The following is a 24,328-nucleotide window of genomic DNA, read 5'->3' on the forward strand; positions in this document are numbered from 1 at the left end:
TTCCTTCCAATCTGTGCTACTATCGGCACCATTTGGGGATCTGTTGCCTTAAGTCATAGAAAGTCAAGCACACGAGCAAAACAGTATATCTGGCCGGATGATGAGTCTACAATTATGTCAAAATTCAATTGATACTATGAATTCAGAAGTGAATCGAGGTGTCCGAACGTGCATGTCATTAATTGCGAGCGACAGAGAGTTTGAATCAGCCCATCTGAACAAAAGCTCATACGGCCGCGTCGGTTCAGTGAGAAACTAGATTTATAAGGCGTTAAAATTCGTTTTCAACACTCGCAATCACTTCGGCTTTGTCCTTCACCACTATCAGTTGATTTGCGTGCTTGACAGCTCTTCCCTATTCAACAAACACGAATTAACACATCCATCAACAGAGAAGCAAGGATGGCATCCCTTAAAATCATATCTCTAATAGCCATCGTATTAACGCTATCAGTGCTGTGCAATGCTGATTCAACTTCGTATGGTTTGCAACTGAGAAAGCAACCAATTGACAATGGTGCTCATTTCTTGGCCAATTTCAGAAATCAACTCGTTGTAAGTGCAGTGAATGGATGGATGCCATCATTTTTGATTTTTTCAGCTCCGTATCCCTGACTTTTTGCGAGAAATACTTGAACATGTCACGACATAAAGGGAAAACATTCTCACATCACTGCACAAAATTTTGATTTAGAGTCAACAAACTAAGAGCAGTCGTCTTCAATCTCGAGACTTGGTATCATCTGGACGTGCACTTCTCAAAGAGTGCAAAGCTTTGTAAGTGCTCTCTCAAGAACGTTTTGACAGGTTGAACAAATCTTTTCACGAATCCACTTTGATGATATTCACGAATCCACTTTTCGACTCAATCTAGTGTCCAAGACTTATATGCGACTGTTGCTCCCAAATTTGTTCGCTGCCTTCGTCAATATGGACCTCTCATCGTGGCCTCTGCACTCACAGGTATGCATTTCGGACATCTTGACAGCTCCAGTGACTTGTGACGAGAAACTGAAACCATCATTGCCCTAAACCTTTAGCTGGTATTGTGGCATTCCTTATGCCTTACTTCAGTGCAGGATTGGGTCTTATTGGTGGAGCCATTGCCATCAGTTTAGTCTCCACTCCAACATTCTTGTTTACTGTTAGGTAAGCTTTCAAAAGTTTCGATTTAGTATCGCATCGTTTCCATTTCATTCATAACTACTTTTCGACAGCGTCCTTGAACCTCTTTTCCAAAAAATTCGTACCAAAGGTGATTTTGGAAAGCGTTCTCATGCTGGTACCATTGCCGCTGGTGGTAAAGCTCCAGGTACTGGATTAGTACCTGGTGGTGGTCGTGTGATGACAGGTGGTGGTGCTCCCTGCTGTAATTGCAAACCTCCAATCGTTCCCTCTGTTCAACAAGTCACTGCACAACACGTTTCGGATTTGGCTAGCGGTGTATCTCATTCATCTGGTGCTAGTCATGTTTCTGCTGGAGCTGCTGGAGACAGTATTGCTGGAGGCGGTGGTGCTGGAGGCAGTATTGCGGGAGGCAGTGGTGCTGGAGGCAGTGCTGTCGGTGTCAACGTTGTAAAACCCTGTTGTGGCGGAAATCAATGAAAAAATGAATGGTATACTCAAAAAAGAATCCAATGCAAAAATGCAACGGACAGTTATATTGCAGGATGAAAGAGGTTCTTGCATGTATTTCACAAGTAGTCTCGGAAACAAATAGAAAACAGACCCTCATGGGACGTGAGATATGAAGTTCATTTGCTTCACTGCTCTTGCACGTGTATTGAGTAAGGTGCATGGGATACTTGTTGGTAAAGCTTTCTTGCCAAGGTGAGAGTCATGCAAGTTGCACGACGAGATTTTTTGGCTGTACCGCTTATAATTCCTTGTTTGCTAACATTTGCATGTAATCCCATAGGGATCCAACAGTCAGTGAAAAGACTGAGGAGGAATTGGCTTTTGCGTTACAACTTGAAGCCATATTGGATGTGATACGTGACCCAGCTGAACGTCAAATCACTGTGGAATGTCGTGTTGTTATAGCCAGGTAAAACGAGAGATTTGGTTGAAACCATAGTGCTCAACCCACCTTCCATTTTCTTGTGGTGTCTTCCTTCCACATCAGGATGATAAAACGAAACCCTGAACGCCGAATCAAGGAAGAAACCCTCGACTTGCTGGCAATCGTACGAGACGCCATTCTCCAATGTTGGACGAAATTCATTGCCGAAAAGCGAGGAGAAGCAGTACCTGCAGGAGCTGAAAACAAGGATGCTGTAACATCTCCTCATGGTGGTGCAGATCCTGAAGTTGCCAAGTTCATTGAGGGTTTATCGCCAGACAAGATTGAACGTTTGGCTAGTCGGCTCTTCTTTGATCTGCCTTGTGATGGTAAAGATGGAACTATCGCGTATTTTGGCTAGTAGGTGTTTACGGTATGTGGATGCTGAAAAAACTTGGGTGCACACTAGGCTATGATCTAACTCATTGACTCTCCATAGTTCTCTCGCTGATTTATATAATATTGTGCGATCTCTTCTGTTTGGTTTTTAGAAGTCATATCATCGTGTTGTTGTTTGCCCCCATATGTTGCCATGTAACAAAGCTGTACAAGCAAGGTGAAGAAAATAGGAATATCACTAACATCCCCACATGACCATCAAGAAACGTGAGAGTTTGATGGCATCTTGACCTAGCATTGAGTCTCCCCAGAAAAAATGAATGGCATGTATACGCCTTGCATTTATCACAAGTCGGGAAAGTGGCCGAAAAGCACAATGCAGACTTTGTAAAGATCCATCCATTGCAAATTCTCTGCATAGTGCAAGCAACTTGAGAATTTGATTGAACGTTTTGCTGTAAACGACTGCGATCTGACTGTCTTGCAGCATTCATAGTATTATCCCAAACACAGCAATGAAATGATAAGAATGCATTGGTCGCGAGATTTTACCAAAGGACCTTGCCACCATATGTGATGGTACAATGCTAGTTTCACTTTACAACGACGACGCCAATTCCAATCTCGTTCGAGATTGGACATGATGCATTATTTTGTGGCTTGATTTCAGAGGTAAAGATCAAATCCGAGTCAGCACCATAGAGCAGGAGCCCCATGACAACAGCCATAGTCATGTTCGTGATGTCCAAATGTCTCCAAGTTTGAAAAAGCTTGTGCGAGCAAGATGCAACATAAAAGATCCACATTGTCCCATTGTCCGTATTCACGCGACGTGAATGTTTGTTCATTGTTCACGTTAGGAGTCGTCGATTGCGGCAGTTGTGGTCGATGAAGTCCTTTGAAACTCCACAAGAAATAAGGTTTTGTAGATAGATATCGCAGGACGAGCCTCTTTTGGAGACCCAGTCGAGCTCCCTACAGTGGCCATGACGGCCATGTCATCTGCATCGTCCAACGGCTCCTCCTCTCCCTCCATCCCTTCATCTCCCTCACCACCAAAAATGGCCAAGTTTCAACTTTCGAGCTTGAAGCCATATTGCACATGGTTGAACCTCTTTTTGGTATCCGATCTGCTCATAGTCGTGGTAGCCGGTGCCATCTTATTCATGGTCTTGGTAAATCATCCATGGTCTTCTTCCTTGACATCAAAGATATTGAAACACGATTTCTGAAACAGGTTGGAATGATCAAATTCGATGCTAAAGCTACGACAGACGCATGGATAGAGTGGAGTTCGCAGGTCCTCAACGCCATATTTACACTGAATGCTCTCTTGACGCAGCCCTCCAGGCTCCTGTTCCTCTATCGAGCATGGAAGATAAAGTGAGTGCGGTCACTTGTAGTTGGGTAAGCTCAATATGAGCTAAATACCCTCATTTAGGTATCGAGCAAACACAATGACGTCCATAGAACAGACTACAATGACCCAAAAAATCCAAGTAGTCTATGGCAACAGCATAAGGGTCGTAGTCAATCCAGATCAAGATCTACATCCAGAAACTATAACTAGAGTCAAGACGTTTTGGAAGATTGTCCTGTTGCTAAATCTGAATTGCTGGTTTCAGATACCCATGACTGTCGTTATGTGGGGTATGTTCTCCTGCAGCGCGATGTTGTGCAGTCGGACCCATGCACTGACTTTTTCTTTTTGGCTAGGTTGGGCAGGAGGACCTGATAGATACGGCGCTCGCCCTTCGATTATAGTATACATATGCATACCGCTCTCATTCATGTGTGGAATCATTGCTGGAGTCTGGATTGCAATGATTGAGAGACGTGTACGACTACACTTGAAAAGCCTCACCACCTCCAACACCAATAAAAAGCAATCATCATCACTAGTAGCTATACATCAATCCTCACCGCAACAACAACTAGAAGGTGTGAAATCACCAGATCGATCAGACCAAACCGTCCTTTCCGCAGACGGATCTGTTGGACCTGCTGTTGATGCAGCAGAGATAAGATTGATTGATGATGGAGATTTAGGGTCTGCTATCAGGAATACGGGACGTGTTCATCCCTTAGATTAGACCTGTGACTAGAACAAAGTAAACCTTTGACCAACATATTAGTGTCAAAAAACTCCCACAACCTCATCAGCATGGAGACGAGCCTCCATTTATCTTGTATAACTACTTTTGTTTGTAATGTAATTTAATGGTTTTAATTCTAGTTATAAACTGATCTCTTCAATTCAATATGATTTGCTAGGGTGTTTCTTTTGGGTTTGTGTTAAGTGCTAAAGAGCCTCATTAGGTCTTTGATTCAGTTGATGCTGAAATGTACAGAGCAATCTCATTAACGACCATGTAATTTGATACTAAGTCACTTTTTATTTGAACCACACAAAAATACTACAAGCTAGTGTGGATTAATTTGAAAATATCATCAGTCACGAATACGTCCTGCTCCACCATTTTGCGAATCCTACATAAACCAAGACTTGATCAGCAAGAAAACCGCCCCACTTTTTAAGCAAGGGAGAGTCAAGAATGAAGCTTACAAAAGATGCAGGTCTGCTCCTCATCTCACGAGCTGAGTCCATGTAGCCATTGTCACTGGCAGGAGCATTCACAGTTGCAAGAGTAGATACATAACCTTCCAAGTGACCAATTCCCCGGAAGCTACCAAATAAGGGCAGAGGCTCGTGTCGTGGCGTCGTATTATCTGGAGCCATCATACCTGGAGGCACTGGAGATTGGGCCTCCAAACGAGAACGAGATATTACATCAGGTATATCAGGTTGAGTAACAGGAGATTCTTCTGGAAGACCAATCCTATCGAGAGTTGATTCTTCAGATACTCGTACGGGAATAGGTGACTGGAGATTATCGGTCTAGTCATTGTGACAGGGAAAAGTATTCGTATCAGTACTTGTTATACATTTTGAAATAAATCGAAAGCAACAAAGTTCAAAGAGTGAGTAGCAAGCTGACGTACGTTCGAAGCTAGACGTTGAAGTCGACGTAATGAAGATTGTCTGGCCATATTGGCTCGGAACGAGTTGTCTGTAAATCCATTAGACATATCGGATTCAGAGACAGGAGGTGCGCCAAGAGATATATCGGATTCAGTGACGGGAGGTCCAGCAAGATTAGGATGAGATTGTTCCAGTGCTGTTCCAGGAATCGATGACTGGAGATTATCGGTCTAGTAATTGTGGAAGGGCATGGTATCCGTAGTAATACATGGTATATCTTTAAACCAATTCAAGAGCAACAAACTTCAAAAGCGAAAAACAAGCTAACGTACATCTGTAGCTACACGTTGGCGAAATGAAGATTGTCTCGCCACACGGGCTCTGACCATGTTCTCTGTAAATCTATTAGCCATATCGGATTGGGCGACAGGACGTCCAGCAAGATCAGCAGCAGATTGTCTAGCTCTTCTCATTGCGAGAACGTCTGGTTCGTCATCATCACTCTTTGTGGAAGGACAGATTTCCATCAGCACATTGTGTAAAATGGAAATGAATCACCTCAATACCACCTACATCTACAACAAAAGCGCCTTCAGCACCGCGTGAACCTTGAAGACTAGCAAGTCGGTCATCTATAACTTCACTAACGACTTCGAAATACATTCGAAACCCGTGCAAGCCAATCCGGACGTCAGCATCCAGATGCTGCATCCCATATACCAAAGGAGCCAAGAATACCCGTATTGGTGCAAAGAGCAGCAAATAGACGGCGAATTGGATGCTTGGCACGAGTCGTCCAAGTGTCTCGTCGTTTTCGGAAAGAAAGCGACGGTCCATTCGGTTAACCATGTCGGCTGGGTTCTAATTTAGAGGAAAAATCATGGTGTTGATATTCGTAAGTGATTGATGACTGGAATAGTATGGTTGCCGTCAAATGAAGTTCTTGGATACATACGACAGACAGTGGTACCCATCGTAGTACTGAAGTCACATCATGTCCACGAGGCATCTAAGCGAGATAAACGTAATCTTTTAATATATGGTGGCTCTATCGACATCAACCTGTCAAGAGTGCCCTTACTAGCAACCAGTAAGACTCAAATATCCCAACGACAGAAGCGACGATGATGGCGTGATTTACAGCACTCAACACTTTCGCTACTGGTCTCGTCACTCCAGCAGTGACCGAGAATACAACGACACTTGCAGCAAGGAATGCGTAGATGGGAGCAAAAGCCGTGATTGTAATTACATCCAAAGTCCTTCCAAGTGCTTCGGATACTTGAAGGCGATTCCAGCGACGTCGTGGTACATCAGCTCGTTTTATAAGAGCATGACGGCTGCTATCTGTTGATTCGTACTGCACGGGATTGGTTTTGACTGCATCTAGATTGTTTGATGGTGCATCCAGCGAGTTCAAGTTGATGAGAGGGATGTCGATAGCCCAGCATACACAGTTGGTGGACACTAGAAATGTGAAGAATACTATAATGATCTTCATTACAATGTCGGTATAAGTGAGATGAGAAACTTGGCAGCTTGACGTGTTGTGAGGAATTTGACGTGCTACATCAGTATAGCATACACAATGTGAAATCAGGAGACTCACGTGTAATTTACTTGTATTTCTTGGAAACTGAAAAAGGAATGGTCTCTGTCGTCTTGGGTAGTTACAATTCACTGAGTGAATCTTGAAAGAGACGCAATTAGAGCGTTTGACAGGTGAAAGAGTTCGTTGACGACAGCAGTAGTGTCTTGGAACTTCCGACAATGCTGAGTTGAGAGCATGGATATGAAGAGAGCTGCAGGCAGTCACGAATGTCAGAAAGACTGCAATGGTCTTCATTGCTAGCATTTTGTATACGACCTGGAAGAAATTACTAATAGAATCACAAACGGAAGGCATGATCCGATGGCAGCCAGGTTCTTGGAATTTAGGCCTGTACACCTAATAAGGACAGTTCAATACGTCAGTGTTAGTGAAAGATGCTGATAAAATCATCTGGGCTTCCTTCAGACGAGAGTTTGATTTCTGTGCTCTGTTGATCTCACCAAATTCCACTACCAGTATTCACGATCACGGCAGCGCCATTTGCAATTTCTGGTGTTCTTGTAGCAGCATCTAGACCAGTAAGACTAATTTACATATGTTTTGATAATGGAATCAAAAACTTGTCTAAAAATGCGACCAAAACACTTTAAAAACGGGTACTCCGAACTGGTCCAATTCACAGCACTTGCTGTCACGGATAGAACCTGAAGAAACAATGTAATGCACGATCAACTCTCCCCAACGACACAGAAAAACTTGACAAATAATAACACAAAGCCCAACCACCTTGTCAAAACACCACATATAATTTAATCAGCACTTGCTCCCTATCCTACAAATGTTTTTTTGTGCCGCTCTCCTGTAAATGCAAACCATCCAATTCCATAAAAGTAATGATACCCGCCACCCTTTTTCAATACCCCAGCGCCTTTCTCGCATCGTCACCCATAGAAGCAATCAATGGCTTCTCCCACAAATCAATAGCAGAGGACACAACAGCGTTATGATTCACTTGGCTGCCAATATTTCCAAACAAGGTTTGTACGTCTCGTGGACCTCTAGCAGCTTGAATTTGCCGTTGGACTGCGAGGATGAGACAGAGTGCCACGTAATTGAGAATGGCTGGGCGGCCGCCAAATAGGATGTCCCAGATACTAATACGTGGGTGATAATGAGACCAGCGTTTGCTTTGATGATATTGATTCGCTAGGTGTTTTTTTCACACACCGTTCTAAACTTTCTGGTGGCAGTATTTCTGCGAAATAGTTTGCAAACCACCTATAGTTCGGACAGTGGTTGATATAAGAATGCTAATGATACGACCCAAAAAACCCACAGCGACTCCTTTATTGCTCAGTACCTTTCACAGCAAACCTCCAAATCCACATCCAGATCCTCCAGTCTCTCTACCAAATCCGCATCCTGTTCTTGAAGCAGCTTCCATAGATGCGTGACCGAGTCTGTTATCCGTGTCTGTGAAGAAACGAACCAATGAGTCTCCAACAGCTTAAAAAAGGGGCGTGACCAAACGAGCTATACCTTTTGGTGCATAGCGTTCTCTTCACTCCCATCCAGAAACTCGACCATACTCAACTCGCGTCTTACAAAGAACTTGAACAACCAAAACGCATCTGCTTCTGTTACCGAATCACAAATGTCTAAAAAGCACGATGCGATGGCAGTCAAGTTCTGAAATTTTGGGCTTGGGTACTAACAAGGAAAATGAAACAATCAATGACACCAGATCAGTGACGCAAGGCAAAAGGCCACTCCTAGAACTTACCTGAACTACACGATGAGGAGTCAACCGATTCAACTGAATAAGCAGCATCCGAACCATCAAATCAGCAGTCAAATCCACATTATCGTAATCCTTGAGAGATTTCTTGTTGCGATGGGTTGGTGGGTAGATGAATTGGGCAGCTCGCTTCAAGTCCTGGAATTGCTGGCTTCGTTGGTCTTCAACGTACGACCATACGTCCTTTGATGTTGGCAAGACTCCTTTGCATAAGAAAGCGCGTCAGAAAGTCATCATTTGTATCATGAAATGGGTCTTTTGTTCGTCGTTTACCGAGCAAGACCTTCCAAACCAATGGGCGATACAAATGCGGAATTCGAACCCATAGACAGAGCTTTGTAAGCCTTTCTAGATCTAAGTAAACATGAATATATAAGTAAATGCACGTGATTTAATTCTTATGCCTTCAATATTTACCCAACACATCTCCAGCGAACGCACTTTCCAACGAGACTTTGACCTCGACAGTTTGGACACCGACGAGCCGATAGTAATTCTTTCTGAAATTACGGGATCTGCCTGCTGCCTCGGCTGCTGAATACAGCGCACTGTCGTCGGTGCCTTGAGCCTCCATCTTACAAGTACGTGTAAGTGCTGTACATGTGCAATGTAATGTGTTGTGGAGACGTGTCATTTGGTTGACTGCAGCTCACCTCAATCGATCAAATATATTAATTATAAGCTCATACATAGGAAGATCCAGTCGGGAGCTTCCTTCACAGACTCTCCGAACACAACATATGGCATCGCTACTCTTCAACGACATTGACTACCCACGGGAACTATACAACGAGGACGGCCATTTCACATCCTCAATACAAAATCTCCTGGACTTTGCACCCAGAGTATACAGTAAACATCTTCCAGCTCAAAGATCAGCACTAACGGCAACAACCCAACAACAACCAACACCAACCTTAACTTCATCGTTTTCATGGACGGCAACAGCACTGCAGACATTCGAATACGTGCTTCCGTTTGTAAAAGAGTATTATAAACACCACCTCAGAACGTCAGACCAGCAGTCGTCACAATCATCGTGGACGAGAGATGAAGACAAGCTAGATCGTCACCGAGAAAGAAAGTTTAAACGAGAACGAGACGAATGGGAAGAACGGAATCGTAAATTGAAGCAACGAGAACAGGAAGAGCGTGAAGAACGGAATCGTAAAGTAAATCAACATAAGTCCAAACACGCTCAAAGGTACTCTGATGAAGAAGAGAACGAGGAAGAAGATGATGTGGCTGCAACTGCAGAAGACACATCAACACGCAGCCTAATGATCGCCTCCTCAGCCGGCGCAGTAGCAGTATTCTCGGCATACAAGGCCGCCCAACACGTCGGCCAAGATGCATTCCACCAACAAGTAGCATCCATTCTCGAGGAATGCCAAGACGCAATCTCATCCACAAACCACTGGATTAAAGAACGGAAATCCATGTCACTGCCCATCCCCGATATAGTTATACGAGACGTCTTCCAAATCCAGAAACTCATCGACATAATGTATAGACTAGACGATTCGCTCACATCGAGGAGACTGATACCGGCTTATGCAGGTACTGGAGCCAGTGGGGCTGTACTGGCGTATACGGTGGCGAGTGGGTTTGGGATGAGGAATACGGTTAGTCAAGCTGCTTTGGCTGGGTTGGGTATATCGGTCATATATGCTGCGGCGGTGGTGGGATTGTATAGTAGTAGCGCATTTACAGAGTCTCGGCATGCGTTTGCTAGAACGGCAAAGGGGATTGTTGATGGTGGGATTGTTGATAGTGAGACTCATGCGGCAAGAGTCATTCAGGCCTTGTCAGTACGTGAAAGAGTTGACGAGCCTGTTGAAGAGGGTGTTAGGAAGGAGGAGATGCATAGTAGTAGAGTGCCTGTTGCTTCTGCGAGTGTACCTCAATCGTCTACCACTCCAATCAGAATCAACAGGAGGATTCCAGTAAACCAATTAAATTAAACCGCCCAATTTCGAAAAAGTAGAGGATGCATTTCATCAATTTTTTACATAATAATAAGTGCTGAAAGGCAGTAAATAAAATAATATCCAAAACTGAATTTAAGCAACATAGAAAAGGCCGGGAAACAAAAAGTTATAATAAGAGATGTTTTGAGGTATTTTTCATAGACCAGTAGCTTGAGGTTCAGGAGTCGTAAATCCCTGTGTAGCAGCAAACGGCACAATATTCGGTAACGGTGTAGCACTCACGGCCATTGGCATAGCACTTGTTGTAGCAGCCGTTGCAGCATACCCTATAATCCCACACGCCATTCTCGCACCACTGTTTCCCGTCGTGTTTGATACTGGGGAATTGCCTAGTTCAAAAATCAAGGAATCAGTCAATATTCTTGAATTCGTAGTCCAAAATCACTTCTTTTTTCTCATACCCAATCCAAGATCATCAACCATCGCATGAACCGTCAATCCTCGTCCAATAACAGAATACATGCCCGACAGCTTGATATAGTCGACAGTTATGGTACTCACAGCCATCCCGTTTGCATCTGCGACAATGTTGCCGAGGTCGCCTACGTGGTGGACTGTGCTATTTGGACCACCGTGAGCGACTTTGAATGGATTGTAATGAGGACTAGTGTTGTAACAATGATGTTAGTGTTTGGAAGATGGCCAAAAAAATGCATCCAAGGAATCGACAAATGAGGTATTGTCCTACCCCCAACCATCACACGAGTTGTTAGCTAGTTCATCGCCGAATTCATGAATGTGGAGCCCGTGATATCCAGGACTCAATCCGCTCAGCGTAACGGTGATAGACGTGGTTGTTCCAGAATCGACCTATGTGAATGCAGCGAATTCAGACTCGATGTACATGCAGCGATAGCGCCGACGCATTTTCTCGCCCAAATACATCAATAATCTACCGTTTCCGATCTGCGATTGATATAGCGACCGCTTCACATCAACTCACCAAAACAGCAGATCCGGCCACAGTTGAGTTCTGAACAGTACTTGGCATCATCTTGACATGAGCCGTGATGACTACAACGAAATTGAAGAGTATTAGGTTGATTGAGGCTTCATTTGTATCGACAATTCAAAGAAATTGAAAGCCAAAGCCTTTACCATTCATGACAGTGGCAGTAGCAGCAGGTGCAGCAGTTTGAAGCGGGGCAGCAGTTCCAGCTTCAAGACCAACGTACACTGGACTTGCCCGTATTGAATTGCTGCAGAAAATCAATCCGATGACCAGCCAATTCATAGCTCTTCTAAAGATGAGGCGGGTTGAGATGGATGAAGCTTAGCTGGTTCAATAGACGTTGCGTACCTTATTGAAAGCATATTGATCCGCTTATATCTGATGAGGATCACGTATAATGGCTTCCGGCTATCTCGTTTACAAGCGATTTGAGTTTCCAGTCAAAGCTGGCAGTGCGGTTTGATTTTTGTAGAAAGTTGAGAATCAAGCTAAGCATAGCAAAGCTACTTTACGACAACAATAAGCCACGATAATGGCAGCCCGCTCGCGAATCACTACGCACGTACTTGATGCCTCTAATGGTGTCCCTGCATCTGGAGTCGACGTGCAAATATCTGTCATGACTGGAAGCACTGGATTCAATGCTACTTGGCAGGTTCTTGCATCTGGGTACGTATGAAAAGTACGAAATTACGTGAATTATATGTATATATAGTCAACTTGTACATGTATCATATATAGAAAGACCGACTCTGACGGCCGATGCACGACATTACTCCTTGACGCTGCAGGAACTCCACTAGCATTGACACCCGGTGTTTACAAGCTGGATTTCGCTACCGCACCGTACTTTGAAGGGAAGGGCCAGAAATGCTTCTTTCCTTTCTGCTCGGTATGTACAGTATATTGAGGTTTGAGGTTGAGCTGACTTTGAAAAGTCCCCGTAGATATCGTTTGAAGTACCAAATCCACCACAACCACACTACCATGTACCATTGCTATTGAGCAATTATTCGTATAGCACGTATCGTGGCTCATAAGGATGTATAAAGGAGCATCACAATTGACAAAATACAAGATTGCACATTCACGAATATCTATTTGCCAAACAAATGTTATGAAGAGGGACCAGAAGATCATGTTCTGTTACGAGTATTAGAGATCCGCTTGATTTGCTGTTGATCAATGAAGTTCAAACTGGGCTGTAAACCAAGAAGCTGAATGTTTTGCATTTTGAGAAACTACTATATTTTGAAAGCAAATAACTACATTGGGAATTTAGAAAATGATGGAGTGGGACGCCTTAAGATCGTTCACCACGTAATCGTCGAGCCTATAACAATGACATGTCAACCAAAGTGCTCCAACAACAAACATTATAACAACCACCTACCAATTGAATATCCTTTGGCTGAATAGTAACACGCTTGGCATGGATGGCAGCCAAGTTAGTATCTTCAAACAGACCCACAAGGTATGCTTCAGCAGCTTCTTGGAGGGCACCGATAGCCGAAGACTGGAATCGCAAGTCAGTCTTGAAGTCCTGTGCGATTTCACGGACTAGACGTTGGAAGGGCAGTTTTCGGATCAAGAGTTCGGTACTCTTTTGGTAACTAGATGTGGAAATGGGTAAGGATAAGGTACTGTGACTGAACAAAAACCCTGATGTAGGCAAACACAAACACATACCGACGAATTTCTCGAAGAGCAACGGTTCCAGGACGGTATCTGTGTGGCTTCTTGACACCACCAGTAGCAGGGGCCGATTTACGGGCTGATTTGGTAGCCAATTGCTTTCTTGGGGCCTATTGATTGTATATGGTTAGAATTCAAGAAAACGGCAATACAGCAGCATAGGAAGGGATATGAGACGAGTATGCCATACGATAGCATAGCGAATCATATACGATGTACATACTTTGCCTCCAGTGGATTTACGGGCAGTTTGTTTAGTTCGTGCCATTGCTTGATTTTTTCGATGTCAAGGTGATGAGAAATCGCAAGAGGGGAAATCGTTGGCTTAAATACTTCCTCCTGAATTTGTTTATATTGAGAATTGACACACAGATCGATGCCAACTACCAATAGATAACGAGCGCAGTGGTGGGCACCTCCACTTCGCAGATATGAGATGTAAACAAAATATCTTTCAACCAATGAGCTCGTATCAACAAAAATCGTGGGACGAGTATTTAAATCGTGGTTACTTCCTCCTCACAAAAAACCCTCATCAGCACAATACAACAAAAGTTCTCCCAAGTTTTCAAACTAGAGAGATCAAAGCAACAACATGTCTGGTATGTACATCATCTGCATCGATTATTCTGCATATCTTTAGTTCGCTTATTAGTCATGAACTCGTTTATTAATTGCAATCTTCTTGACCAGGTAGAGGAAAAGGAGGGAAAGGCCTAGGAAAGGGTGGTGCCAAACGTGAGTATCTCATTACTATTCAAATGAATTATTATTATCATCATTCAAATTATCATTGTATCCATTTCTCATCCGATTCATCTGAACATCAGGTCATCGAAAGATTCTTCGTGACAACATCCAAGGAATCACCAAGCCTGCCATTCGTCGTCTCGCTCGTCGTGGAGGTGTCAAACGTATCTCTGGATTGATCTACGAAGAGTAAGTTGCAATGGTATTGCCGTTTATGTGTTATGGTTTGGTGACTACGCTCCTTCATGTTGCGAAAACTGATCTATTGCCACTATGAATTGATCATTATGATCATTGTATCATATCATGCATATTTCATCATCCATCGTACATATCACGATGATTATCATGGATCCTCCCCTGACACCGTAATAAATCGTTTTTTTAATTACTTTTTCTAGAACTCGAGGTGTCCTCAAAGTCTTCTTGGAAAACGTCATCCGTGATGCAGTTACCTACACTGAACACGCTAAGCGCAAGACAGTCACTTCCTTGGACGTTGTCTACGCTTTGGTACGTAAATGATTTGCTGTCTCATTCATGCCATCATTTTGGCATGCCCTCCTTCGTTTGCTCATTGTCTGACTCGCTTATAGAAAAGGCAAGGACGTACCCTCTACGGTTTCGGTGGTTAAAGCATCTTTTAATACGATCATCCCTCTCTGCGCTGTCAAGCAAAATTGTATATCTTGCAATATATTCTAGTTTCTTTATGCTCTGCAAAACTGTGCCGTTTAGATTACTTGCGAATGTGCAATGCACATACAACTTGACTTGCCATGACCTTGTTCTTCAAAAAGGAATGATTGAAACAATAGATCTACGGTATTTTACGTTTACAGTTAAATTATAAAACGCGTCCATAAGTAAGAAAAGCCCCCGTTTTGTATATTTCTGGTCATCCTCTCTTGTGGGAATGAGATGAAGGTTTTGATTTTCTATACGTCACGAGATATCAAAAGCACCACAAAGAAGGAAGTTCATGGAAGGTAGAGCAGAGCAATACATTAGGTCAACCGATATTATACGCTATTGATAGACATTCTACCTTCTCGCTCCTCCTCTTCGAAAGATAAACTAAAAGTAAGTGCCCCACAAACCCCCAAATCGCACAGCATGTGCATATCATCTGATATTTGCACCAGATGAAGCTATATGCTTACTCGACCTTTTAATATCTAAAATTAGACATACTGCTGTACTCTGCCTCTGGCCGTCTACGCCCTCTTTACAAACATCAGCATCACCTTCCCAAACACAAGATCAACAAATCACATGAATGGCTCTCCCAATCTCACTCCTCTTCCGACGATACAATAACGCCTATGACGACAAGATATCATCATCGCCACCTCTCCCAGGCGCATTCCCGGAACTGTCTTCATCCTCGGCAAGCTCCTCAAATGCAAGCTCATCGTCCTTACTCTCCACGAGTACAATCGACTCGGTCGCTTCATTATCATTATCAAACGAATCCATACTAGTAGAATCCCCAACAACAGACGATGCACAACAATTAAATCAACCAACAGGGCTGGACGCATTGCCTACCGAACTGTGCATTCGTATATTCTCGTATCTGGATGTACCGAAACTGCTTAAAGCGTCGATGGTGTGTAAAGGGTGGAATGAGATGGCGTATGATGGGAATCTGTGGGGGTGTATTGATATGGGCGAGTACTACAAGTATATTGGGCAGACACAGTTGCAGCGATTGGCGAGGAGGTCGGCTGGGTTTTTACGATATGCTAATTTCAGGTGAGTTTGAATTGTGAAGAATATTACTTCGGTTTGGTTGTGTGAAGGAGGGTATGGAAGGAACATCTGCAGGACGCAGAAATGTTGTGGGTTGACCTTTTCTTTTGTCTCCCCGAGTTTGCCTCATCTCAACCCCGAATATTGACATACTATCATCGTCTGTGTAGGGGCTGCTTGCAACTAACCTCGGCAGTCATGCGAGCGTTCGCAGTAAACTGTCACAATATCGAATTCCTATGTCTAGCCGGCTGCCGCTCAGCAGGACCCGCCTCCATCGCATATTTACTAGCCAAGTCTCCATCACTAAAGACTCTTGATTTCTCTGGTCTCGGATCAGTAAACAACACAACCTTGGAAATCTTGAGCAGCCACTGCCCAACTCTAGTCTCATTAAAAGCCTCCTTTTGTCGTACCATCACAGTAGTAGGAATCACAGCACTAGCACGAGGATGCCCACAACTATCAGATCTACAGTTGGCTCACTGTGGAGGTCTTGATGATGATGCAGTTAGTATGATGGCCACGTTACATGGACTTAAACGTCTCGTGTTGGCGTCATGTCCGTTTATAACTGATCAGGCATTGATTAGTTTATCAAAGTCAGAGTCTGTGGGTACATTACGACTCTTGAATATATCCAACTGTCCACTGGTTACGGATGTTGGGCTCGTAGTTATGGTAAAAGCTACTAGGAATTTAGGAACATTGGAAGTAGCTGGATGTCGTCTCTTGACTGATGTCGCCGTAACCACTGTAGCTACCAACTGTCCTCGACTACATCACTTGGACTTGGAAGAATGTGTCCAAGTGACCGATAACGCACTCATAACAGTATCAGCACACCTGAACAACACCCTACAAGCAATCTCGTTATCATATTGTGATGCAATAACCGATGAAGGTGCTCTATCGCTACTACGACAATGCCGGTATCTGGAGCATCTGGAATTAGATAACTGCTCAAGAATTACCAATGAGGTCTTATTATTTATTGGTCGTGAAGGGATTGCTAGTGGATTGAAGGAACTTGCTGTATGGGATTGTCGATTATTGTCTCCCTCGCAACTGGTAGCTGTTGGAAGTACCTCAGGAGTCAAGATTAGGTCGTTTTATACGAGATCGCAGGAGGGACGATCAAACACCAATAATAATAATAATCACAACAACCACAACAACCTTCCAATGCCCATGAATCTTATAAACAATAATAATGCAAGACGTGGTCGGCCATCTTGTAATATCTTCTAGGGAGTTGGGTTGATGATGTACATGATGACGGAAGAGGTAGTGGGATACTTTGCTGGAGTGCCGAGGAGTGTATTATTTTCGTTTTGCTTTATTTTCCTGTGTTTTGCTTTGATCGATTTTGGATTGTATTATTTTGATGTCCAGTACTACAAGTTCAAGTTTGTTGAAACCGCTGGATCTTTCAACCTTTCAACGCCGCAGGAATTGTGCGAACGTCCAAAACGGAGTGAACAGATCGATTTCCGATCTATTATAGTTGCTGGTTGGCTACGATGCTAGTTGGCAATGCTGAGTTCAGGTTTTTCCTTTTGCTTTTTCTCTGATTTGCTCATCTTGACGGCAAACAAAAACTCAAAAACCTAGCCATTCCAAGTATTCTAAGTAGCATAGCAAATCAGAACTAGTAAGTCCTTGTTACATGCTTAGGTCGTTGCAACCTGTATCTCAAACCTCCGGAGTCACTTTCTAACATCAAAACCAACCGGCAATACAGGCAGGAAGTACAGGCAAAATCATGTATAATCAACCATGGGGTCCGGTTCCCATGAGTGAACCTGTAGCATTTGACTACTCATCGCTACCATCATTGCGAGATTTGAATCTGCCAGCCAGCCAGAATTCGTCTCCGCAACGACCACAGATTCAACAACAACGAAATACTTGGAGTGGTTCTGCAACCACTTCAATGTCAAATGGAGATGTAGATTATAAGACTGATATGTAAGTGAACTATTATGTTTGCTTTCTTAAAACTTGGTTGCTAGCACCATTTTGGAGAATACGGCTGATGCTCCACGCCAAGCCTTCCAACAACAAAACTTGTGTGGATTGATAAAATGCAGCTACTAGTTACATCTTTCAAAACAGGGTAATTTTTATTCAAACCATTTCTATATCTTTACAGGTCGCATAATGGAATGATGGGTGGGCAACAACAGATGGCACCAAACTACTACAATATGCCAAACCAATACCATGCTCAGTCTCAACCGTATTTGGTACCATTCGTACCTATGGCTTCACATTTAGATCCGACACAGCAGCATATACAGCGTGGTGGGAGTTATGGGATGGCTCCGTCGAATATGCATACTTATCCACAACCGCAACAATCGTATTATGGAGGATATAATCCGAATATGATGGGTGGTGGTCCTATAAATCATGGTATGGGTGTACCCCAGCAGCAGGCGCGTCCCGTGTATGATGAGAATAGTGGGCATGGTGTGCGTGTCGTGTCTCCGCATCTAAATACTGCAGTAGCTGCTGCTGCTAATGCAACTCAACAGCAGCAACAGCTAGATGATACCAATAACAACACTGCCAAGCCTAAACAAAAGAGACAGGAGGACTCGGAATATGTAGGAGCGCTCGCTTTACTTGGGATGCGTAAACAGAGCGTAGTGCTGGATTCGAAACTACCTTCTCCACCACTATCAAACACGCAAACGCCGCAAACGTCACCTGCTCGTGTGCCTCTTCCTGTAAATTCTACGCCAGGATCTATATCAGCAGCAGGTGTTAAAAGTCATCCAGCAACAGTCATGTCAAATGGCTATCCAGATAATTCACAACAACAACCACAATTATTAGATAATCATGGTGGTGGTACTCCTGCGTTCTCAGGACTGGACGGATACGGAAACCCATCATTATGGAATACGAATTCGTATGGAGAATTGGATCCCCGTCAGTATGACTATAGCCAGCAGCAGCATGCTCAGCAGCATCAGCAAGCGTGGGCTCAACAGCAGCAACAGATGCAGCATCAACAGCAAATGAATCTCGGTGCTTCAATATCGCCAGCACAACAACAAATGAATCAACAACAGCAAATGTATCCGAATCGATATCATCATCAGACAATGTCTTTGCCAATGAATGGTGGTATGCCACAACCACCACCACAGCAAAAGCAGCCTAAAGGTGATGCCATACCATCACCACAACGTCCAACACCATCAGCCAAACGCACCAACAGCACAACGAGTAACGAAATAGACATGAGTAACTTGGAATTCGATCCAGCAGCCGAAGAACAAATCACTGTGGGGAATGTTACTGGACGTCGTCGTGGAGTTGCTGCTTCGCATGGTGGAGGCTCGATCTTTACTTGTGATCATCCTGGATGTGGGAAGACATTTAGGAGATTGTATAATTTGAAGTCGCATATGTGCTGTCATTTGGGTGAACGTCCGTTTGTTTGTGAGGAGTGTCATGTTACCTTCAAGTGAGTTGAGACGAGTTTTCGTTGGTGGCGGAAAAAAAACAATTCTAACCGCTTTCATCAAACGATAGACGTATTGCAGATTTGCGTCGTCATATTCGATGCTTGCATAGCACGATTCGACCCTTCATGTGTCCTACCTGTCATGTTGGATTCGCAAGGAGGTAAAGGAGTGTGCTTTGAAACCAAGTGCATTCATAGGTGATGTAACACAATTCTTTTGTGCCAGTGATGTCTTCCACCATCACGTAGAGTTCTGTAGAAACGAAACTCAACCTCCCGTCATTGTGAAAAGACCAGGACGTGGCGGAAGTCGTGTATCATTAGGAGGTATCACATCACCTGCATCGATATCTGCTGGAATGAGTGGTATTGGAGTCAACTCGCTACCCAAGTATGCTGAAGCTTACGGGCTTGGAAATCAGCAGCAAGTACAACAGCCGCAACAGCCATATAATGGACAGCCAGTATCGCCACACCAGCAGCCGCAACGAGGAGGACGGGAAATGGAAGACGGTGCTTATAATGGTCGCACATCGAGTGGTGGGAATGGAAGTGCATATGCAAGTCCAAGTCAGCAACAACAGTACCAGCAAGCACCACCGCCACCGCAACAGCAGCAACAGTCACAGCAATCGCAGCAGCCAAAGCCTGAAAGAATGTCGACACGAAACAAGAGATATGACTTTTCGAAGCTTGGAGAGTCGGATGAGGACGACGAAACTGAGGAGGAGTACAGGGATCAAGGAGATGATGACGATGAGTACAATGAGTAAGTGCAGTTGACAAAAGTCAATATATGAAGGTACTACCGAGAAAAGGTTGTATATTTTCGAAACGCTCATGATTTATAAAATTTTAAATTCCACGTCAAGATCAGATTGTTTTTGTGCTCTTGTCCTAGCGGCTTATTTGATTGGGTTCGCGTCCAAGTCCTCAAAACTTACTACTTTTCAGAAATCTCAGAAACCCGAAGCTTTCAGCATATATCAAACAACCACCATGGCGTCCAAAACAGCCTTAAAACGTAGCTACGCCGACCGTGCATCATCACATACAAATCCATTATCGAAGCGTCTGCTCACATTAATGGACGACAAGAGGACAAACCTCTGCATTGCTGCTGATGTGACGACCAAAAAGGAATTGCTGCAGCTTGCTGATGCTGCAGGACCAGGAATATGTATTTTAAAGGTAGCGTATCTAGTTATACTTGGAAGCTTTGGCACTAAGATGGAGGTCTGACATCAAACACTTTTTTTTCGAAAACTAGACACACATTGACATCATACAAGACTTTGACGCATCCCTAATAACGGAACTAACGGAATTGGCTACGAAACATAATTTCCTGATATTTGAGGATCGCAAGTTTGCTGATATTGGTAACATGATGCTCGCAATACATTCGCAACAAAAAAAAAACTCACAAACCTCCACATATGTAATAGGAAACACATCCCACCTACAATTCACATCAGGCATCTACCGCATCTCCCAATGGGCACACCTCATAACAGCCCACGCCGTCCCCGGTCCAGGAATCCTCACGGGCCTCTCCCAATCCAACTCTACAACCGGCTGTCTCCTCCTCGCTGAAATGTCACCAGTAGGAACACTCGCAACGGGCCACTATACGCGTCAGGCGATAGCCATGGCACATAAATTCCCAGATTTCGTGGTTGGGTTTATCGCAATGTCGAGATATGATGGTATTATTGAGGAACTGAAGGCCAGTAAGGAGGTGGAAGAGAACGTCGGATCGGATTTCCTGTATATGACGCCCGGAGTGGATTTGGCTGCTGGCGGAGATAAGATGGGACAGGTGTACAAGACGCCTAGGAATGTTATTGTGGAGAGGGGGAGTGATGTTATTATTGTTGGTAGGGGAATTTATGCTGGCGCGGGAGGTGGGATGGCGGATGTGGAGACGATTGGGAAGAGAGTGGAGCAGTTTAGGAAGGCCGGTTGGGATGCGTATGTTGAGAGGACTGCTTCTTTGTAAAGATTCAATTGTAGTTTGAAGGCGTTTTTTTTCGCTACACTTATAAGAATAAAATACTAGTCTTTGTTTACTTACACCGCTTTTACGAAGCGATTGCAATCATTAATTATGGACGTACACACACAGCAAAAAGACACAGCGAGAGAACATTCTCCACCCAAGATAGGCGTTTCCTCAATCACCTTCCTACTACACCTCCCCATCGACGACCATTCTTAATATTCCAATACACTGAGCAATCGTTTGAACTCTGGTGTCTTGCTCTCCGAAGCTTGCAAGCCTTCAGCGTTCAGAGACGGAAGTAATATGAGAACCACAATCAAATCTCGTCTGGCAAAAAAACAAGACTCAGCACCATCAAATAAGCACTCTAGCATTCCATTGCCCTGTTATATAAGGAGATGATGCGTGAGTAAATGTAGAATGAGACTGAGTTTGGATAAATCGATGCCAAAGGCAAAAAATACGTAATGAGGTATATTGTACTGCACATTTCGAATGCCAATTGAAAACGACAACCACACCAGTTCTATTGGATTTCGTACCCAGACACTAACGTCGTATCGACCTCGTTGAATTGGAAGCGGATCGGTGAAGCTAATCTTTAATACACGTCATAAGGCGTGGTTCCTGATAGATTGCCTAAGACCTACGTTTCAAATCCACCAAATCAACAACATGGACGCAGAGATAGGATTTCATTACCAGCACCAAAAAAAGAAACCGCCAGTAGAAGATGATGAATAGCTCGGTCATCACAAATTTGCAGCAGTATGGAAATCGATAGTGTACTTCCTGAAGCAGGTTACTGATTGATTTTGATGTCGATAGTGTCATGCACATACTTCACATGACTTTGACTACGGTACTAGATAGAATAACCGCGACTATGATTGTCCATTTCAAAGTTCTTTTCAAGCCCGGTTCTGTTGGAGCGAGCTAAACCACTAAAAAACCGTTGAGTTAGAAACTAATCACTACAAGACACGGAGACGCGATACAACCATCGATTTTTGGAATCTCTCTTGCAAGATTTATAGCAACCGAATCATACCTGACAGGAAGATTATCTTGACGTCGATAGTACACATCCATCTGGAGGAATAACGAGCCAGACATTCCTCATCAGCACTAGAGAAATCACCAACAGCTACAGATGCCAAATGTTTTGAATATGACTGTTGCATGCTAAGTTGATAGTGTACTTCCTAAAGTGGACGACTGTTTGATGAAGACAGTGTCAGCACATAGATCACACGAGTGGGACCACAGTAGTAGGCAGAGTAGCGGGGCTTTCTAAAGTCCATACTCAGAATCTTCCAGATGCCCGTCCTTCTTAGAGCACCCTAAACCACAAAATCTCAAAGAATCTTCCAACCCAACTACCAACTAATTCAAGCCACACTGACTAGCTCAGAGAATACTGCAGTAGTTAAATAGTGTAGCATAGCTACAATGAACAGCTTAGCAGCTTAATTTGGCTGTTTTGGACCACTTCATGCACATATCCTTTGTTTGTCGCGTCCTAACTTTGCCAATTCTAAACATTTCTTTTCAAACTAAACGAGACCACATTGGTGGAAATATTGTCCAATATATTACGTTCCTTCTCACTCTTCAAACTCCTCATGCATCTGCTAATCACGTGTTTCGTTTGAAAGTGATTTGTTGCGCCTTTATCAAAGCCACTTGCATGAATGACCTCGACGACGGGCAACAGCAATTCGTACATTCCAAAAAACCCAGAAAACGACCAAAATCACCAAAGCACATTCTGGGACCACTCATACAGCCACATCCAGGTATGCATCAAGTCCCCTCTTGACTGGTATGAATGCTGCTGCAAGTTTTTGATGTTTTGTTTTTTCGACCTGGTTGGGATGCAACCAATTTTGTATTGTATGGCACAGCAATTAGACGGATTGTGTAGACTAATAGTCCATCCATCGAATAGGCCTACTTTCTCTCTGGCTGCCTTCTAACTGCGGTCTGGATCTATCGTGGAAAGTTCGACGATCTCAAGTAAGCCACACACATTTTTTCGCTTGTTCTCCTTGTAAATGCAAGTGTGAGGATACTTTAGCCTAATCATGCATCCATCGAATAGGCCCACTCTCCTTCGAGCTCTCTTACCCTTGTGGCCTAGATCCATGGTCGAACTTTCAACAACACCACCCCCACCTCTCCTGGTCCACCTCAAGCCATCAATGGTGTTTTACTATACTCAAACCTACACATTGACTACATTGCACGGTCATAGCTTGTAGAACTGCCGCTCATTATTTGCTTTGCCAAATACCCATAGCGTGGCAAAAATCTGCTCTTCACGAGTAGAGAAGCCATTGCTGAGCGGATTTCTATACAAGTACCAGTAGTCGGTGGAACCACCATGTGTTGGTAGGAGACTAGAGTAAGGATACCATGATGGGTAGCAAGATCTTCAAGGCACAAAGATAAGTAAAAAGTATTTCAAATTGTTGCAGTTAGTGAATCGGAAGGGACGCCAAATATCAGTATTGCATTCGTCCTCGAATTTGGTGGAAGAGGTGGACATGAGGCTTGTTTGCGTACTGATTGTTTGAATGGAAGGACAGTCTACGGAGGCGTGGTTGGTGAAAACGGGCAGGCCGCAAGGCTGCTTGGTTTTTGGGCTATTCCTGGATAACCAATGATACCGGGTCTCTCCCATGAGGAGTGGAAGATTCGAGTGCAATTTCGTCCTGTTGCATGACGCGGCCATAGTAGCTGACAAACTTCAAGGCTGTACATTGGTTATTGCGTCCCAACTTTTGAGTTCTTTTGTAATGAAATTTGACGGATTGGAGATCACATTATACGAATACTAACACATTACCCTTGGCTTCTAGGAATGGTCTTCAAAACTCCAGTGGTCTAGGAAATCAATGCGGTCTCTCTCTCCCTCTCTTCAAGAACCAAGAACCAAGGTCTTCTCTGCTAGGACTTGGAC

The 24,328-nt window shown here is 43.8% G+C and overlaps 7 protein-coding genes across 7 annotated transcripts; 5 read left to right on the plus strand and 2 right to left on the minus strand.

The window, feature by feature from the left end:
- Positions 1 to 7,849: 7,849 nt before the first annotated feature.
- On the minus strand, positions 7,850 to 9,308 carry SmJEL517_g03661 (uncharacterized protein; the record flags this gene model as incomplete). The annotated part of the gene is made up of 7 exons (XM_031169589.1): positions 7,850 to 8,090; positions 8,164 to 8,214; positions 8,297 to 8,409; positions 8,476 to 8,646; positions 8,720 to 8,937; positions 9,008 to 9,088; positions 9,152 to 9,308. 7 exons carry the CDS (start codon positions 9,306 to 9,308, stop codon positions 7,850 to 7,852), a joined length of 1,032 nt encoding a protein of 343 aa, XP_031024483.1.
- Positions 9,309 to 12,209: 2,901 nt separating this feature from the next.
- Positions 12,210 to 12,717, plus strand: SmJEL517_g03662 (hydroxyisourate hydrolase; the record flags this gene model as incomplete). The annotated part of the gene is made up of 3 exons (XM_031169590.1): positions 12,210 to 12,346; positions 12,419 to 12,569; positions 12,625 to 12,717. The coding sequence occupies 3 exons, from the start codon at positions 12,210 to 12,212 to the stop codon at positions 12,715 to 12,717; spliced, it is 381 nt and encodes a 126-aa protein (XP_031024480.1).
- A 263-nt stretch (positions 12,718 to 12,980) lies between these two features.
- On the minus strand, positions 12,981 to 13,640 carry SmJEL517_g03663 (uncharacterized protein; the record flags this gene model as incomplete). The annotated part of the gene is made up of 4 exons (XM_031169591.1): positions 12,981 to 13,010; positions 13,071 to 13,290; positions 13,367 to 13,482; positions 13,563 to 13,640. 4 exons carry the CDS (start codon positions 13,638 to 13,640, stop codon positions 12,981 to 12,983), a joined length of 444 nt encoding a protein of 147 aa, XP_031024481.1.
- A 327-nt stretch (positions 13,641 to 13,967) lies between these two features.
- Positions 13,968 to 14,757, plus strand: SmJEL517_g03664 (uncharacterized protein; the record flags this gene model as incomplete). The annotated part of the gene is made up of 5 exons (XM_031169592.1): positions 13,968 to 13,974; positions 14,066 to 14,110; positions 14,203 to 14,311; positions 14,524 to 14,635; positions 14,719 to 14,757. 5 exons carry the CDS (start codon positions 13,968 to 13,970, stop codon positions 14,755 to 14,757), a joined length of 312 nt encoding a protein of 103 aa, XP_031024478.1.
- Positions 14,758 to 15,401: 644 nt separating this feature from the next.
- On the plus strand, positions 15,402 to 17,128 carry SmJEL517_g03665 (uncharacterized protein; the record flags this gene model as incomplete). Its single annotated transcript, XM_031169593.1, has 2 exons — positions 15,402 to 15,880; positions 16,048 to 17,128. The coding sequence occupies 2 exons, from the start codon at positions 15,402 to 15,404 to the stop codon at positions 17,126 to 17,128; spliced, it is 1,560 nt and encodes a 519-aa protein (XP_031024479.1).
- Positions 17,129 to 17,642: 514 nt separating this feature from the next.
- Positions 17,643 to 20,131, plus strand: SmJEL517_g03666 (uncharacterized protein; the record flags this gene model as incomplete). The annotated part of the gene is made up of 4 exons (XM_031169594.1): positions 17,643 to 17,848; positions 18,033 to 19,358; positions 19,427 to 19,519; positions 19,585 to 20,131. The coding sequence occupies 4 exons, from the start codon at positions 17,643 to 17,645 to the stop codon at positions 20,129 to 20,131; spliced, it is 2,172 nt and encodes a 723-aa protein (XP_031024476.1).
- A 226-nt stretch (positions 20,132 to 20,357) lies between these two features.
- Positions 20,358 to 21,360, plus strand: URA3 (orotidine-5'-phosphate decarboxylase; the record flags this gene model as incomplete). Its single annotated transcript, XM_031169595.1, has 3 exons — positions 20,358 to 20,549; positions 20,629 to 20,740; positions 20,807 to 21,360. The coding sequence occupies 3 exons, from the start codon at positions 20,358 to 20,360 to the stop codon at positions 21,358 to 21,360; spliced, it is 858 nt and encodes a 285-aa protein (XP_031024477.1).
- Between the last annotated feature and the right edge of the window lie 2,968 nt (positions 21,361 to 24,328).

The sequence above is a fragment of the Synchytrium microbalum genome (genome assembly GCF_006535985.1).
Source record: "Synchytrium microbalum strain JEL517 chromosome Unknown SmJEL517_scf0020, whole genome shotgun sequence".
NCBI classification, from domain to species: domain Eukaryota; kingdom Fungi; phylum Chytridiomycota; class Chytridiomycetes; order Synchytriales; family Synchytriaceae; genus Synchytrium; species Synchytrium microbalum.